This window comes from Coturnix japonica, chromosome 2, assembly GCF_054131305.1.
Source record: "Coturnix japonica strain WE chromosome 2, WE-NBRP24, whole genome shotgun sequence".
NCBI lineage: Eukaryota > Metazoa > Chordata > Aves > Galliformes > Phasianidae > Coturnix > Coturnix japonica.
The window spans coordinates 121,626,230-121,644,841 of record NC_140664.1 but is presented as its reverse complement, the minus strand read 5'-3'; the positions used below and the strand labels follow the sequence as shown (position 1 = coordinate 121,644,841).

At 40.9% G+C, this 18,612-nt stretch overlaps 1 protein-coding gene across 1 annotated transcript in view; it reads right to left on the bottom strand.

The window, feature by feature from the left end:
- The window catches only part of LOC107309030 (macrophage mannose receptor 1-like), a 48,200-nt gene extending 38,797 nt beyond the window's left edge, over positions 1-9,403 (bottom strand). The window contains exons 1-3 of the mRNA XM_015853439.3: positions 8,937-9,403; positions 4,338-4,739; positions 3,004-3,177 (exon numbers count right to left, since the gene is read on the bottom strand). Coding sequence (XP_015708925.2) covers positions 3,004-3,177; positions 4,338-4,739; positions 8,937-8,997 — 637 coding nt within the window. The 5' untranslated portion in view covers positions 8,998-9,403. The remainder of the gene's footprint in view (positions 1-3,003; positions 3,178-4,337; positions 4,740-8,936) is intronic.
- Between the last annotated feature and the right edge of the window lie 9,209 nt (positions 9,404-18,612).

Genomic DNA, 18,612 nt, shown 5'->3' with positions numbered 1-18,612 from the left:
ACTTTATTCATGTGGAACCACACCTGACCTGGACAAAAATCAAATTTATCTCTACACAGAATAATTCAATGTGTATTTTTATATACACTGAAATTAGTGAGAATTATTTCTGCTAAGTCTTCTATCTTCCTTTTTCCTGGATGAATTTGTGAGATCCAAAATCAGGTTATGAGTTCCAGGTAAATCAGAAGAAACAAGACAAATGACTCTTTGTAACTTAGCTGACCAATTTACAAAGCATTCTGAACTAGACTTAAAACCACTACATCTCAAAAGACCAGCATGAGGAAAAAGTCTATCATAAAATAAAGTTGAATGGATGCACAAATGCAGATTTGGCCAATGATTAATATTCAAGGTTAAAGCTATTTAAATATTTTCTTATTCCCTGCACTCTTTATTTCCTTCCTCACCAGTTGCAAGTTTTATGCACTCCTTACAAGACTTTTGAATTTTTTCAGAGATATTCTATCCCTTTCAGCTGTCAAGAAAGGGGCCTCAGTGGACTTTTGCCTACTGAATACAGCTGCATGTACATCTCATGACTTGTGTTCCCAATTATATTAAATTGTGCAGTCTTCCTCAAAACATGCTTTAATGCTGCAATGGAATATATAGCTCAAGAAGACATAGTGTACCCTGTAAAGAATCAGTATTTCCTAGAATATTAAAAATTGTCTGTCATATCAGCAATTCTCAGTTTTTCCTGTAGAGATTCAAGTTTTATTGTCACCATATCAGCATCTTTTTTGAAGCCCCATCTAAAGGACTCATACAATTTTGTTACCTCTACCAGTCAGATTTCCACATTTCTTTTGGCTAAAATTGCTTTTAATCTTAGCCCTCCTCATACTGGACAATACTTAGTTGGTTTTGTTTATAGTAGAAAAGTGATGGATTCAATCTTTATTTCAGTGTTTGTCTGAGCCCTAGAACAAAGAGTTGTAATAGCTGCACCACCTACTTTATATCAGCACCTCAAACCCCCCAGATAGTTCAAAAAAGCAACATTGCTGACATCTTACTTAACATGAACTAGCAGTGTGCTCTTGCAGCTCGGAAAGCAAATGGGAACCTGGGCTCCATCAGAAGAGGGGTGGCCAGCCGGGACGGGGAGGTGGTTGTCCCTCTCTACTCTGCTCGTGAGGCCCCATCTGGAGTACTGTGTCCAAGTATGGGGCCCACAGTACAAGAAAGACAGAGAACTGTTGGAGAGGGCCCAGAGGAGGGCCATAAATGTGATCAGAGGACTGGAGCACCTCCCCTACAAGGATAGGCTGAGGGAGCTGTGCTTCTTCAGCCTGGAGAAAAGAAGGCTGCAAGGTGACCTAATTGTAGCCTTTTCAGTACCTAAAGGGAGCCTATAAACAGGAGAGGTGTCAAGTCTTTGAAAGGGTAGATAACAGCAGAAAAAGGGGAAATGGTTTTAAGTTGAGGGAGGGAAGATTTATTTTGGAAGTCAGGGGGAAGTTCTTTACTATGAGAGTGGTGAGGTGCCGGCACAGGCTGCCCAGAGAGGCTGTGGGTGCCCCGTCCCTGGAGGTGTTCAAGGCCAGGTTGGATGGGGCTCTGGGCAACCTAGTCTAGTATTAAATGGGTAAGTTGGTGGCCCTGCCTGTGGCACTGGGGTTGGAGATTCATGATCCTTGAGGTCCCTTCCAACTTGAGCCATTCTGTGATTCTGTGAAATAACCTTTAACATAAAAAACTTTGATGTTATATGTTTAAAAGGTGCTCTTGAAGTTTAGTAACTTATTCTGTAGTACAGCGCAATTCTTTATTGTAGGACTAAAACTTTCCTACTCCTGCCTGTCTCTTGTTAAAATGTATGACCTAAATGTGAATATTTTATAGCCAGTACTGAAGAATCAGGAAGGAAGTGTGCAGGCAATCAGCATAAAGCAGCTTTTTCCAAAAACAATCTGAATGGATTTCCTTGAATTATGTCAAAGAACTAAACAATTTTTTAATGACACCTATTTGCTCTCCTCAAAGAATGCTAGACAGGTAACGAGCCTACGCTGGTCTTGCGTGTGTTGTATTTATGGAATTAATACTGCCAGTATGTTTTTAATTTATTGAAAATAATGCTGGCAGAGGAAAAACTTGCAATTTTTATTTCTCTGAAATAAAGAATGCAACATTCGTGGAAATCATACTTCAGACAATAAAACTTCATTGTCAGACCAGTTAAGATCAACGCACTCTGTTTTCTTCAGATCAAAGGAAAGAGGAAAGGCATATTTTTCTCTTTTGTTCTTAAATGAAGTCAGTTGGAGATTTACAACAAAACACAATAATAAAGAAGGGAAGGAAAAATACCACCTCTCCCATCATGACAGAAAAAGCAGCAGTTTGCACACAAACTGCTCAGTACATATTTTACAGAAGTCCAGAGAAAATTTATTCAAATTAAACATAATTCAAACATATATTCAAATTTAATTCAAGGAATATCAACATTGCTACACAAAGTTCTGTATTACATAACAAACTCTTATTACACTTGAACCAGGGAATTAATAATATAAACACTTCCCACTGTTTTTAATTATTCTACTGTAGAACATTAAGCTATGTAGTACATATATTAAGGAAATACCACATAAGTTCTTTCATATTCATATGCAATTCATTTCTGAAGTAGTCATAAGTTACGTTATATTCTAGTTCCCAATTTTGCAGCACAAACTCCTATGCGGACTATGGAGTATACTAATGTAACATCTTTACATCAAATTAACTTTCTATTCAAGTAAATGGTGCAATTACATATTCCAGTGTACAGTCCACGCTCTCTCTCACCTGGATTTAGTCAGTTTTTTTTTTATGCTGAGCCCTGTTTTCACTTATGTAAATAGTTCCTGAAAGGATAGTTAGCTGCGTAGAGACAGAAAAATACAGTTTTGAATTCCATTTTGTAGAGCACATGGAAAGGACAGCACTATTCCCCATGCAGCTGAATAAAAGAGCAAAGCAGAACCTGCAGTACACAAAACTTACTTTTCAGTGGGCAAAATCCATATCTCTTGTCAGCATCATAGTCTGCAGTGGTTCCACACCAAAACCAGCCATCTGCTCTGCCAGCATCTGTGCAGTCAGCGTACCACTTATTACCAAATTTAAAAGGGAATACACAAGGTGCTCCCTCAGCATTTCCTCTCACTGTGTAGGTATCTAAGGAAACACAATAGTTTAATAAATGTGTAAGTGGTAATTTGCATGGGATCTATATCACTCCAGATTTATGTTCGTATTAGAGCATGCAGTTTGCTAGCTTAGCATCCAATATGCATTATAATAGCGTAGCATCCAATATGCATTATAAATGGAAAGTTGATAGTTTTTAATCTGTAGGTGTAAATTGCTACCCATTGCCACAACTAGTTCTATTTCCATCACTTGAAGGAGACCACTGGCCAGAAAAGGAGACTACTGACCAGAACTGACTGAGCAAAGACAAATGTATTCCCACACTAAATTTTACTTATGTAACAATCAAAAGTATAAAATCCATAAAATCAAGCAATTTGCTTTCTAGGCCCACACAATCATTGATTCCTCTGTTGATAACTCAGTTGCTGATCATTTTAGACATCATGTCACGTAGGTATAAACTGAAAGCTGCACCACAGAGTAACTTCTTTATACCCTAAATAAAGGCCCTTGATGCAGAGCCACAATGCTGTAATTATTCTTTGTATAAACCCTAGAAAATTGATACTTCCCTTTCTCTGCCAAAATGCCATCATAGATATATATGTGCGTGTATATATGAGCATTTCCAAATTTAACTATTAAAAATATCCAATTTACTTGTCTAACACTTCAGCACCAGCTCTCAGAGGAATCTCAAACATCTAGAAATGCACCATCAACATACTGGAGCTGAAGATATCTTTACATTAAAAAAAAAAATCCTTACAGAAAAAAAAATCATATTTTCTCCCCAGGGGTGAGGTCACAGAGTAGAGGTGAACATAATCAACAAAATAGGCATTCACTCTTTGTCTTTCTGTACACATCTAAAAAGTCAAAGATATTATTAACTGTTGTGTAATAGTTATATGCATGTTCTGAACAATCAAATGCTTTTCTCTCCCCCCAGATGAACCACTGTCTTGCGTGGTTAATTATCTAATTATTAATTATCAGGCCTTTGACTAGAAAGCAAAAGGAACTCCACAGAAAACACAAAACACATTCAAGTACTATAGATTTTACCAAAGCCCACATTCACTGATTATCGAGAAGATTAAGGTAATTCTCTTCTATACTATAATTAGATACATATAGCAGCCAGTTCAAAATACAGAAATTAATTTATAGAACTTTACCTTCATAGCCTCGAGAACACAGATCGTCTGTAGTTCCGTAGACTTTCCACCTACTCCATAAACCAGATCCCTTGTAAAGCATAATATTCCTTTCCTGTTTGTTTCCATAGTTGAAAAATAAATCTTCCCCTTGAATTGCAAAGAGAGTCTCATTTCTGCATTCCCATCGCTGAAGTTCGCTAGCCTTGTCACAAGGATACAGAGTGATCGGAACCCAGTCTTTCTTCGAAGGCACTCCCAAGCACAATTTCAATGATATGCTCATAAGCTGGTGATCTGAGACCCACCTGAATTTTTGTGACTCATTTTCTTGAACACAAGGAGCAGTAGTCACTGAATTAGAACTCAGAGCCAACACACAACGCTTGTGATCTTCATTATATATTAAAAAGGTGCTAGTATCTGTAAGACAAAAAGCAAAGGAATCACTTGGCTTGAAACAATCTTACCTACTATCGAAACAAAATACTAGACTAGGTTGAAATCTCGTCATCTGCTCAGCAAAAGAGGACTAGTTCAGATTTCAGGACATCTAAACTATTTTGCACCAAAGAAAGAATCTATACTAAAATAGGAAGGCCATAGAGACACAGATCTAGTGCCTCATGGTGCTTTAAAGCATGGGTTAAACTGATGAAAAAAGGTCCATTCATTGTTCTGTTCCAAACAGTGTCCATGGGAGTCAGTGAAAGCAGGGAGCATGCACATCACGTGCTACAGAGCCTGAGGCTGAGCGCTCAGTAGCTCTGCTTCCTTGATCCTGACTCCCATTGCAAAGACTACAGCGTAAGTTCCTCAGGCCCTGTTCCTCCATGATGGAGAGATCTGCTCTCATAAGTTCTGCTGAAATCCCTGAAGTTTTACTGAAGGGGAAAGATTATTGTTTTTTTCTAATTTAACTTTATACACAAGCTACTTGCAGGGTTACAACAGCATCACCATTTTTCTCTCAGCTGCATTCATTGGTGATTTCCTTCTTTCTTATGTTTTTCCACTAGAAATGAAATACTGACACCAGTGGGATTTGCCATCAACAGGAATGCCTCCTAGTGACTATGAGACCATTTATAGCTCTCAAAGTTATTTCTCCATCTTAGTGCAGTGTTTGTCCATTTTGTTTCAAAACTGCGGTCACTAAAGAAGTTCCTAGCATTTCTTGTACGACCTGGATCTACTGTATGGTAATCATTCATGAGCTAGTCTCATCTAGAGATGGAGAATTTTTCGTTCTCCTTTAGTTCTCTTGAGGTACATTTTAGGATGAGAAATTAATAGCTCTGTAATGTTGCATCTCATAATTTAATAGGTTGATCAAGGCCTTAAAACTGTATTTTAACTAATCTACAAGCAAGGGAAGAGAAATATTTGTTACACTGGAATTAAAGCTAATTGAAGTGTCATTAATTTTAGTGTTTTCAGTTACCAAAGTAAGCAAGTTACACAATGCAAAAATATGTAAGGGGAAAAAAGATTAACCACAAAACATTTTTCCTTTTCTGCTGATGTTCCAATGTGGAAATGATCATAAATTACTGCAGAAGAAGAAGCTGGGAACAAACAGCCTCTATCTCAGAGAAAGAGCTGACCTAAACTTATCTCATCCATGGGTCAGTTTCCTTCTCCTGTCCTCTGGCTTCCAGCTCACTGGGAAGCAGTATAAAACTGATGAGCACTGGAGACACAAATTGTTCCCTTTTGCCAATCAGTTTTACTCATAGACAATACAAGGAAATATATAATTGTTGCTGCTAGTGATAACTTTTTTAATTCTGCTTTTCTACCAGCATTTAGCACAACGATACATGCAGTGCTTGCAACTCTCCCTTTCCTGAAATCTTACTTAAAGTTTCCGGTTAAAAGAAAAAGTCAGACTTTTTCCACAAGTGCAGAAAACACTGCTTGATCTTTTAAACTGCTAACACTGTTCTGCTGGCCTAATCCAACACTGCATATTTTACACAACTTACAACTTTACGGCCTTAGAGGGTGCTCGACACATAAAAAACTGTAGTCCTAAGTCAATAGGCTGGACAAGCCCAAAGGTTTTCTTTGCAGAGACAATGTCAGAAAGCTGAATAAAGAGGTGTGGCTAGTGGAAGTAAAGTAAATCTTTGGTCCTCTACTTTTTTGACTGCACCTTTACAAGGTGTTTACAGTTTATAAACACATTGCAGCAGCTTATACAAGAAGGCACTGAAAATAAGTTGGCACCCAAACAGCAGGGAAGAACGAGGTAGGATACAGGAGCAACCGCGACTGAGACTGAATTCCTTTTCCCTTATGGTCACTTCTGCCATATCCATCACTATACAGATGACTTGTATCATGGGTCTGAGCTGCTCCAGTTTACAGCTGTACTTCTGTGTCTACTTGAACACTAAAACAAATAACCATACAACACTTTCTTTGTGAGATATAAGGGAGACTAGAAGAATATAAAAAAAGTCAGGTATCTGTGCAACACTCACTATACCCTGCCAACACTTCTCTCTAACCACTTGATATCACTTCTTGCTAACAGATTGAGCTGCAACTGTAAAATGGGCTGAGGAAAATTGTTCAGTTATGTAACTGATAACCAGCAACTAATTCAGAGTCTAAACCAAACTCACGTTCTACCCAGGGAAGGCTGATTTTCCTAGATAAGCAGATACTTGGAATCTAAAAGCAGAGTCTCAACATTCAGAAGAAGAGAAGTACGCTGCACTACACTAGGGTTGATAGCGTTTACTACCATAAGGTCAAAACGATAACTACAAACTTACTCAGCAGCCAATTTCTATAAACAATATCTTAAACAAATAAGAGACACAGCCTACTAAGCATATGAACTTTTGGGCAGATAGCACCTCCCAGTGGAGCCCAACAACCACCAAAGATCCCTTAGAGAACCCCATAATAACAGAGTGCATGCATACTATTAGGTTTTAACGTGTATGTCAACCCTTGGAATAGGCAGGCACTTCACAGAAAATGTATGAGTATTATTCACATGCTAAATAAATATATAATACATGTGCTTTAGCTCCTGCACATACATGCTAGGAGGAGATTCCCCCATGCACTGAGTCTACAATAAAGTAACGTCAGCTTCCTAACGTGTAATTTGTGTTGGTAAGACTTATTCCCAGGTTTCAGTGACATAACCATGTGTTCCATCACTATTCAGTAGCAATTAGTGCTTTAGCACTCCCATTCTTCACTACAGATCAGCTATAGGAGGTACATAGGAAGGTCCTATGCATCACCCCAAGTAACACAGTCTCAGTACTCTGAATTACAGTTTTTTAAGAGAGCAACCCATAATGAAAGTGTCAAAAATTACTTCTGGAAGGAGGTCCATTAGAATGCATGGGAATCTGCCAGGCATAGAAACCAGCCCCTAGAACTATGCTGGGTCTGTCTGGGTTGGAATTAACTTTCCCCACAGCAGCCCATACAGTGTTGTGCTTTGCACCTGTAGTATGGTGCTGATATTGCACTAATATAAACTCAGGCAGTTGCTGAGTAGAAGTTGCATGGCATCAAGGAAGGGAGGGGGCATAGCCATAGCCAGGACAGTGAACCTGAACTGACCAAAGGAATATTCCATACCAGATGAGATCATGCTTAGCAATAAAAGCTTCAGGAGAAGGAGGCTACTCTAGGAGTTGACCAGATATCCCCACACCCAGTCCCCCTGAGGAATGGGACAAGAGAGCAGCAGTGCAGTACTCAGGCATCTGTCAGTGTTAAACCACAACAGTAACCACTAGCATCTATTCCCCCAGCTGTCCCAAGCACACCCTGATAGTTTTTTTCCCACTGGTTTTTATATTCCGACTGGTTTTTATTTTTCTTTACCCATCACACTAATGATTTGCCCATTTCCAGTCCCAGACAGATTGTGCCAAGTACCTTTTGTAGAGATTATATTTTAGGTGTGCTAGTATTCAAAAACAGCTTTGGAGTTTGTAACACTTGGATTACAGGAGTGGAGATCAGAAAGTGGCTTGTGGAGTCTGAGAAGTACGAAGAGCACCAAAGGCCAAGGCAGAGTGCCCCAGCAGCATGCCAAAAGCCAGAGAAAGGGAGAGGAAGCAAGGAAGCAGCCAGCAGGTAGGGTGACTTCTCTTAGCAGACAGCCTGCAATGACTGTAGCTAACTACACAAGGCAAGAAAGGTTACAATCTGGTGTTACAAAACTGCTCCAGTAAACCTCAACCTTGACTATAGAGGATGCCGAGGAATGGCAAGTGTAAAACTTTCCCTGGATGAGATCAATGCACTGGAAATCAGAATAGCTCTCACGTGCAAGCTCCAGCTTTCAACCAGAGACCCCTGTGCCAATTCACTGGCTACTCTAACATTCCCAAGACGGCTCGGCTTGGGGCTTTTGGATGCCAAAACCCAAAGGACAGCCACATGGGGTAACTTCACCCAGTCGGGGCAGGGTGCTGCCGGAGGGCAGGCTGCCTTCAGGGGCAACGAGGCGGCGGGCTGCCCCCCGACCCTGGGGCAACTCTGGCATCTTCCCCCCTCCACGCACACACATACAAACACACCGCATCAGGTCAGCCAGGGCTCGGAGACCCCTCTCTCTTCCCTGCGGGCACTTACCCAGCAGTGGAAAAGCGCCGGGGAGAAAGGCGAGGAGCAGCAGGAGCGGGCCGGGAGCCATCGCCGCTGAGAGGAGAGGAGCCCGCCGGGCAGCTCCGCCGCACTTGTGAAGGGCCGGTGGCTCTGGGGAAAGCTCTGGGCTCGAAATGATAAGGAAATATCCTGTCACATGGGATGCTTTGAAATAACAGGAATTCGCTGTTCAAACTTTGCTTTCCTAAGCTGATTTTCCTCGGCGGAGGGAAGAGCCTCCTTCCAGGCACACGCAGGTGATAACGCGGTGATAGCTGAGAGGCGGGCCGGGCTGTTTTCTTCTGTTGTTCTTTTTTTATCCCCTTTGCGACCCCGTCAGCGTCGCAAGTGGATCGGGGCTCGCTTTTCCAATATAACGAGACCTGCGGGGAAGGGGCTCCGACCGCTGCCCCGCTCCTCCGCGCTGCGGGGCGATGGAAAACCTACTTGGAAACAAGCTTTTGGGGCCGTGTCCCCCCTCGCTCCTCCCCCGCAGGAGCAGGTGGCAGGTCCCGGCGGGAAGGAAGGGAGCAGAGCAAGCATCGCTTCCCCAGACAAGTGTACCGGTTTTCCATTAAGATGCGCCAATTTCAGTCATCGTTAAAGCACAGCCTGCCTGGAGTGCAGGGGGACATCACCAAATACCTCGTGTTTTGTGGGGAAGAGCACAGTGTTGCTCTGAGGCTGAAATCGGTACATGGGCTGAAGGGTCACGGGTGGATGGAAAGCATCCATCTTACTGCTGTTTTATATACAGAGGCTTCTGTAATATTTATTGAGCACAGTAATACGGCATACCCAGTCTGATGCATTTCAGAAGCACTGAGCTTACCCATGTAATGCAGCGTGTCCTCTGCAGTCGTTCTCGTACTGTCAGGCACTTGGAAACTTCTGGTTTGCACAGGATAATTTCAAAAGCCTCCTCAGAGGTTCTGAGTGGAAAAATAGAGCAAGCACCCACATGGGTTTATTATGGAAGTAGACAGGTCAGTGTAAGCAGTTACTTTTACAGTGTAATTACAGGAAAAGAAACGATAGAGATTAAATCCAATCTCGTTTAAACTCTACAACAAGGCTCCCAGTAACATAAGTAGGGATGCCAGCCAGCCAACTCAGCCATGCTGAGCCCTTCTGTGGGCAACACACGAGAAGTAAACAGGATGCTTTCCGCAATTTCTTGTGACATCTGTGGGTGCCCGTGAAGGTCAGACAGAGTGTGGCCCAAAGACAGGAGGTGGGAAGCAGAGTCTGTGTCATTATATGAGTGGATTCTCACCTGGGAAACTTCATCCTGCAACTGATACTAATTCTCTTGCTGCAGTAGATGGCACCTATTTATTATTCTCTAACTGCTTGGATTGACCTTTATGCTGAACAAAAGACCCAAGTGCTTCCACTGAGGAGATATGGCTAACTCAAATAATCATAGTACAACTTGAAAATGAAAAGTTGCCCCATATTCTAACCTTACCACCTTAGGAAAACTCAGGCATTCAAAGTATGTTTAAATGATGCTTTTAGAGGAAAAAAATCTGTTTACGTGTTTTAATAACAGCAATAACTGGAATCCCAGGAAAGCATGCGGTGCCAGAAGGAACAGGTCACAAGATGGAGAAGAAACGTTACTTTCCTGATAGAATAATGTTATTTGTTACACCATAACTCACATTTTAGCCATGAGAATACCAAGGATTCCCCAAAGGTAAACAGCAAAGGGACACAATATGCAAAGTTCAGTCTTGATATAATTAAAGTCTTTAGATTAAAAAAAGGCTGCACATAAGTGCCAAAACGTGTCACACAAGTAGGCAGATAAATGGTAGTAAGTAGCTATACATGTCTGACAATCAGTGGCCATGCCAGGAATGAGCTATATGTGGAAGTCAACAGAAGGGACCACGTTGGACCATTCTTGGAGACTACCAGGACTAAATTGGGCAAGCTGCTTAACAACATGATGCAGTTTTCAGATTAGTCCTGCTTTAAGGGGGAGTCATACTAGATGACTTCCTGAGATCCCTTCCAACCAAAATGAGACATTAGAAGAGCTCCTACTAAGTCTGGAATTCCAATCATTTTTGCCTCAGCAAATTACTTCCTTTACTGGTTCTTCAAAAAAGCCTTTTTCTCATTGCCCCTTGCACACACTCGAGGTACTACCACTTCAAAGTCATTCCAAAAGTGGTACATATATAAATATATATATGTATATAAACACACAAGTGTATGTACGCACAATTGAATATATGCCTTGCTGATCTGGATGAGTTTATTGACTCAGCCTCTATGTATCATCTGCAGCATACTGCTCAACAGTTAAGTCTGGGTTGCTCCTAGGGAATCATTGTACAACTGCATATACATATTGTACACTCTCCACGGGGAAAAAATTGCTCTTTCTGGGGACAAAAGGATTCAGCAAAGTCTCAGGCTACAGAGATTTGTAGGCAAATAGTCACCAGACTGAATAACTCAATCTGCTAAATAACTAATGACAGGATACTACTTAAACATGCCCTGGATAAACATATGTTTTCATCTTTCTCTGCGGGTAGCAAGCCAGCTGTCATTTGGGTTTGGAACAGAAAGGCCTAAATTTCTCTGAAATGGGTCTGACCCTCTCCAGTTCTGGCACAGCCAGTACTTGCAACTGGTGACTGTTCCTGGCAAAATACCCTGAAAATGGGAAGTCACGGTAGCTCTTGATTTCTGATAGTCAACAGGAAGATGGAAAGTTCTGCCTAAATGAAATCATATCCAGACCTATAATAACCCACTTCTGTCTGTTGTTTCACACATGCATCCAATATATATTTTTTTGATGTTTCACATGTTTCTGTATCTCTCAGATGGCATTCAGTATTTTTCTGCGCATTTCTAACATTTGCATTGTCATTTATAGTAAAGATATACTTCAGAACAAAAAGCATATCTGTTCACATGTTAACATTTGTGATTACATCACTGTTATCACAGTACCTACCCAATATTAACATGCTATATAAATAAGATACTGGGCAGTGGAAAAAAACAGGAATGGGCAAAATTAATATTTAATTTGCACACAAATCATATTCCTCTGAAATGTTATTTGGAAATTGATTTTAATATTCATCATTTCTGAAACCAAAACAGAATAAAAGGTGAAAAATCAAGGCTTTAATACCTGTCACCAAACAGCCTTTATCTAGTAAAAGCCCCTTGAGAATACCACTAATACTGTGTATAATATTCACTTTAAATACAGCTAATAACTTGAATCTGTGCCTTAAATATATACATATCAATTCTTAAATTCCAGCTTTCTGCTCTTAACGCAAAGTAAGAACATAAGAATATCACTTTTCCCTGCATACATCATAATTGCTTCATAAACATGCATGGCTATTGGGAATGTATTTATACTCTCATGATCCCTAACATGTCAGGTTTGGTTTATGCCTCACCCATATTATGAAAATAAAGAGGAATGTCCACACCCTTGCATATCTGGTTCCTTACTGCTACAAATAAGAGTTGCCTGCATAGTTAAAAGCCACAGTAAATGCAGCCAAAAATTACCAGATGTTTAGGGCAAATAAAGAAATTCCAGATATTTTGCTTTCTGTCATCATAGAAGAGTCTCAAGAGGCAAAGTATATAAGACCCATGGCTGTAAAACATCCAGTACATCTAAACAGATGACTTTCATTGATTCTAATTTCATTTTCCAGGGTATTCTGTTATGTCAGGAATGCAGCTAGACATTGCATTGCGAGAAGGGGACAGTTTTGTCCAAAAAGGTAGGAGGCCCTTAATTATAAGGTGATCACATCTTCAAATCAGCCTATTAGGAGGCTGGTGAACTCAGCCAAGACAGACACACTTGAAAATAATTCTTTCTCTTAAGCAAGACATCATTTCAGTGTACACATGCTTTTATTTTTCTTTTTTTTAATCTCAAAGCCAGAAATTTCATAAGATCTACATATTTCATAAAAAGACTGCAAAGTAAGACAGCCTGTTTAGAATCAAGAAGGAACATAACCATAAATTGGGTCATATTCTTTCCACTCATCTCATTTAAACAGAATCCAAACATACCAAAGATTTTTCTGTTGAAAGTTTTCTCCCACGTGCACTGAGAGGCCTTTCAGCATTAAGACACTGATGCCTGGAAGTTCTGCAGTTCAACCTGTTGATGACTTCTCTCCATCTTCCTGATGTTTTCCTCTCAGATGCTTGATAAAGCTATAGACTGTCATTTCTAATTGTCTAAGTGACAAAAGTCTTTTAGTAAAACTACTTTTTCATTAACAAATTCATTAACAAACATTTTTAATCCCTTAACTTTACACGTACACCAGCAACCTCTGCAAGTCTTCTTTGTGCATAATACTACCTGCAGTTGAAGAGTCAAAGTTCAGTATAATTTGGAACTCAGTAGGAGCTGAAGAGAACACAGCTTGAAGTCAATATAATGCCATAATGTCTTGATAATAGTTTCTGCCTTTATATTGTACACTCTATTCTAGTTATTTACCATGGATAAAAAGAAACAGCAGAAATGTGGTAGTTTATGCATGGAACAAAGAACCTTCAGTAAGGATGAAGATATTTTTCTTACCAGGAAATACTCTTTACAGCAACAAAACGCAATAGTTAAGATATGGTACAGAGAGCTAAAAGAATAAATAGAGCTGCTTTGTTAGTCCTTTCTGTTTATCACATCACAGTACAAATACAAATACAAGAAAATCCAGTTTAATTCAAAGAAAATGGATTTCATATCCATCATCAGTATTAACTCCAAATATTAACGAAGTCTATTAACCACAGACTTGAGCTATCAGAAGTCTTTCAGGAGCTATCATTCTCTAGGACAGGAATAAATCTGTAGGAGTCTTCGTTTAAGAATCATAGAATCACAAGGTTGGAAGTGACCTACAAGATCATCTAGTTCAATCATCAAACATCTTTGAACAGGTTACTGGATCAGTAGGTAACTGTCAGGTGAAGCATCTGGGTTGATGGTTTTGTGGGTTCTTTTGCACAGAAGATTATCTGGGGGGGGTTCTTTTTTCCTTGCTTACTTTATCTTTGCTTCAGATTGGATCATCTAAACTGGAACAAAACCACACGTCATCACTGATTTGATAAGTATCAAGAGGATACCTGACAAGTCCGTAAGTTCTTCAAATTGTTGGGTAGTAATTGAGCAACGTGGCAATATTCTTCATTAGAAATAAAAATGTCAGTAATCAATATACCTGTAAGTACAGGCTTCATGAATATTCACTCATAATACTCACAGCAACAAAGTACCACCCATGTGGCAGAAGGGTTTTATATGAAAAAAAGGAATCAGATTTCAGATTCCCAAAGAAAATGTGAAATTAAGCAATAAGAGGGAATGACTAAATTTGAGAATGCTTTTATTTGGCATTTTTTCCATCAATAAATAAGGCAGTTTTGATCAGCCCAGAACTGTTTACAAGTTCAGACTCGCTTGAGCAACTTTTAGAACTGCTTGTCATGGTGGGTTCATAGGATGAGATGCCTCACACACCACAGCAGGGTGCATCAGATCTGGGCAGTGTACAGTGATGGATGCATCCCACCATGGATTTCACATGATCTGCACAGCATGTGTCTTATCACAGCAGCATCACCAGTCCTGACAAACATACCATCCTCCCTAAAGTCAGACTGAAGTGCCTAACTCAGTGACTGTTTCGCTTTATTCCCACCCTTTCTTCCTTTCCCTTAAAACAGTAATGCTGCTACGCTTCTTGACTTATTAGAGGAGCAAATACAGTGAGTATTGAGTAGTAAACACACTACAATTTATGAGCCAAGAAGTGGCTGAGATACTCTCAAAGCTATCCTACATTTCAGCATATGATATGAAAGAATTTTATAGATTTTGGACCAAGGAGGAGTGTGAGGTCTCACCTGGACATCAGTTTGCTGTTGGGGTTGCCATGATGGTCCTTCTCCCTTTTTCCTCCACCTGCAGCTAAACTTCAGGGCAGTGCCACCTCAAGAGGTAAAGACCTTTCCACCTTCTCTTGAGGCAGCACCTCCTATGCTAGGTCTTAATGGGAGAAAGATAAAGAGAAGACAAAAGTTAAAGCTATTCTCTTACAAGGTTTAAGATATGAGGGGTGAGTCCAAGCCACTGTAAATCACCAGTTCTGGGAAATTCAGCAGCCTTGACTTGAGTTGTGAGAAGGTTAGCAAAGATTGAAAGTTAGTCAGAAATGTGGCAACACATTAAATATATGACCAGAACTGCACAGGTTGCATGCTTAAGGAAAACAGCCACTTTCACTGTTACTTGCCCAACTGGTTTCTCATTAAAAGAGCTATTAAAATAAGCATTAAATGTTGAGATGTGAATGCAACGTCTCGTACCACTATGTAACAGACTCAACAGGCATTTCCTCGGGAATATTTATGAATATTGACTTTGCAAAATTTAAAGGGAAGCAGTCCAGATTCCCGGGAGCTATGCCAAGAGATTTCAAACCCAGGAAAACAGCACTCTGATGGGAAAACAGGACTAGAATCCATACCTCCTGGAATTTAACCTAAACTACTGTTTTTCTGAAGACTCTTTGTGTACAACACAGGCACACAGGCACCATATGCATTTCATCAGTTTAAGGCACACCGATGTTACGCACTGAGTAGAACCACGTAATGTCTTGGGCTGCAAAGGACATAAAATCCCATCCAGGTCCCCATCCAACCTGGTCTTAAATGCTTCCAGAGAGGGAGCAGCCACAGTTCCCTAGGCAGTCTGTAAATCTGTGCTAGATTGACTCATAAGAACATGGCCATTTTCAGTGGAGCTCAGCTCTCGCCCATACAGACAGTGACAGCACTGAAGTGCTAAAGAGCCTTCTGTACTCTCCCTTTCTTTCCTGAATAATAGCCCTGTAGCCAAAAGTAACGGTCCTGTTTCCAGGAGTCTTCCCCTCCTTACAGATCCAGGTTGATTGTGTGTGACTTGTATTCCAACTTCTGTAGATATTTTCATGGACAGACAAGGCATTTCTTGTGTAAGTCAATTGAAAAACAAAACACACGAACACTCACACAAGGGAAAGAACATCCAGCCAAAGGTAAAAGGTGCCTAGGGGAAAGGGATAATAGTCCAAACAGGAAGGGGTTGGGGAGGTTGGGATTATTTGTTTGCCTTTCCTGGTTCCTTGGCTGGAAGCAAGAGATTGCCCACAGTCACGGAGGGGTTATTTTCATCCCTCGTTTCAATGGGAGGCATCAAAAACAACTCAGAGAACGCAGAACTTGGCAGCTAGTTCAGTCCTAAATGTGAACTCTCAAAATTGATTGTCAATTAAATCAGAAGGGGAAAAATAATGGAAATAATTACTGCAGTGTATTAAGACTAATTTTGTGTTAGTGAAGAGTTTCTCCCTTCTTGGGTGCTTCTTTTTTTGTCAAGACCAGAGTGTCTTTATATTTTGCTATCTCTGCCATTTCACAGGTGGCAGTCAAGCCCAGAGGTTTTAAAAATAACTTCATATTTCAGCATTTCTCTGTCATTTCAAGTAGTGTCAGGGTCAGATAAAATACCCTGGTTTGCAATCAACCAATCCTTGGCTGTGCTACTGGCACATAAACCCAACTCAGGTTACCTCCACTGCCTCTCCTGAAATCAGATGGAGGCAATTCCCACCTCACTATAAGAAATCCTCACAGCCTGTTTCTGACCATACAATGGGAACAGAGCTGCTTGTTCCTTCAACCAGCCCAGCGTGGAATGGCTCAGGCATTGGCTGCATGCCAGAGGAATGGGGAGCTCTGAAACCACAGCTTCGTGCTCACATTGTATTTCACACCAACGTGCTCATCTTATCTGGTACTTCTGTAGAGCAGTGGTCTGAAGTCACGAACAACCTCAGATATCTGTATTTTCAGAGAACAGCTTCCTTCTGCAGTATCAAAACATGTCATCTGCTTTTTCTTCCTAAAATAAAAAGGCTCATTTCTGCTCAGTGCTGCCGAGAGGATTTACATGGGCCATTCTTTTTTGGAGTCCTGGCAGCTCTTCCTGCCTGTTATCTATGACCAGAAGTGAGGTGATGTATCTGACTTTTTACAGGAAACCAAATCAGCAAATGTCACAGAGGCAGCAAAGCAGGATATAGTAAACCGTGCTTCACGTACACATTCCATGCTTCCTTTACTCGTACAGCTGAGAGCAAAGCAGAAAACAGCAAATGCAGGTATAGGGAAAAGAAAGCTAAAGTGCTTCATAAATCATGAAAGATGATGTATATATATATATTTATTATTTTTTTTTCCCCTGACAAAGCAGTGAAAATGTAAGCAATTGCAGCCCAACACTGAAGTGCTCAGGATATTGTGTGCCATAGGTGTCAGAACACCAGCCAAGATTTCCCTATAGCTCCTGCATTTGTGCTTGCTTCAAGCTGCTCCCAGGTGAGGTGCCTCACTGCTGCACCCAAGGCAGAAGGCTTCTGTAAGGCCTAGGATGAGTCAGAACACATCTCAGCTCTGGCTTCACTCAGAGCCCTGACTTCATAGTTCTTCTAACAGCTTTGGAAAAGAGCTGAATTTTTACACAGCCTTAAAACACTGTTTGCTTTATAGACAGTATCAAGTTGGTGTGGTTGAATTCCCTATGTACAATGCATGCATGTCCTTCCAGAAACAAAGCCTCATTACTGAAGGTTGAGTTGTTTGCACAAAGCCTTCCCTCCTTTCTTTGTCCCTCCTGACTGAACCCCACCTCAAGTGGAGATTTGCTTCTCCCTTTCATTCTCTCCCCCATTCTTCAGGCCCTACCCCACATCAGACCCATTCTAGCAATGCCAGCACCTCACAGATCCGGCACTGACCCACTGAAAAGAGGGAAGATTAAATCCTTTCCTTGAGCCCTGCTGCACATTCACTCCAATTCCAACGTATGATGTTATCAAGAAGGCTGATTACCCTATTCCTTGTTTTTAACACCAATATTCTTTCCAAGGGACAACTTACAGATGCGTGAATCTGATAGAAACAGATACACTAAAGAAATCTTGATATTTCAGTAAACTCAGTGCACAGCGTAGGCTTAAAAATTGTATGAAAGCATACTCAATGCCTCGGCTGTCCTGTTGAATCCTGGGGCTTAAAGGGGAACCACGAAAGAGCTGTTTTGTTCTTTAAGAAAGATGCTTAAGCCCACAGAACGTATGGCAGTGGAACATGCAGCAGGGCTGCTGCTGCTAAGAACCAGTCAGGTGGGAGTGAATTAACATTTCTTCCTATGGCAGCAGAACAGTCAAATATAACAACTCATCAGGGGTCAGTGCTGTTTTCCTGACTGCTGCCTGTTCGTGGGACTGCACCGTACCAGGAGCAGCTCTGCTCTTAGTTGGGATACAGCAGATTAACCCCACAGCCTTCCCAGCACCTCTGTCAGCCCAGAGCTCTCCACCACTCATGGCTGATGCAATCACACCGTTGCTGTCCCCTCCCCACAGTGAGGCACACAGTGAACATATCAGGATCTGCACCTTCCAGAACACAGGCAGGGAAATGGCTGGGAGTTACCTCAAAGCAAATTCTAATTCCAGAAAAGCATGAAAATTCCCCAAAATACCAATGGAAAAAGCACGAGGAGGGACACCATATAGCACACACAGCA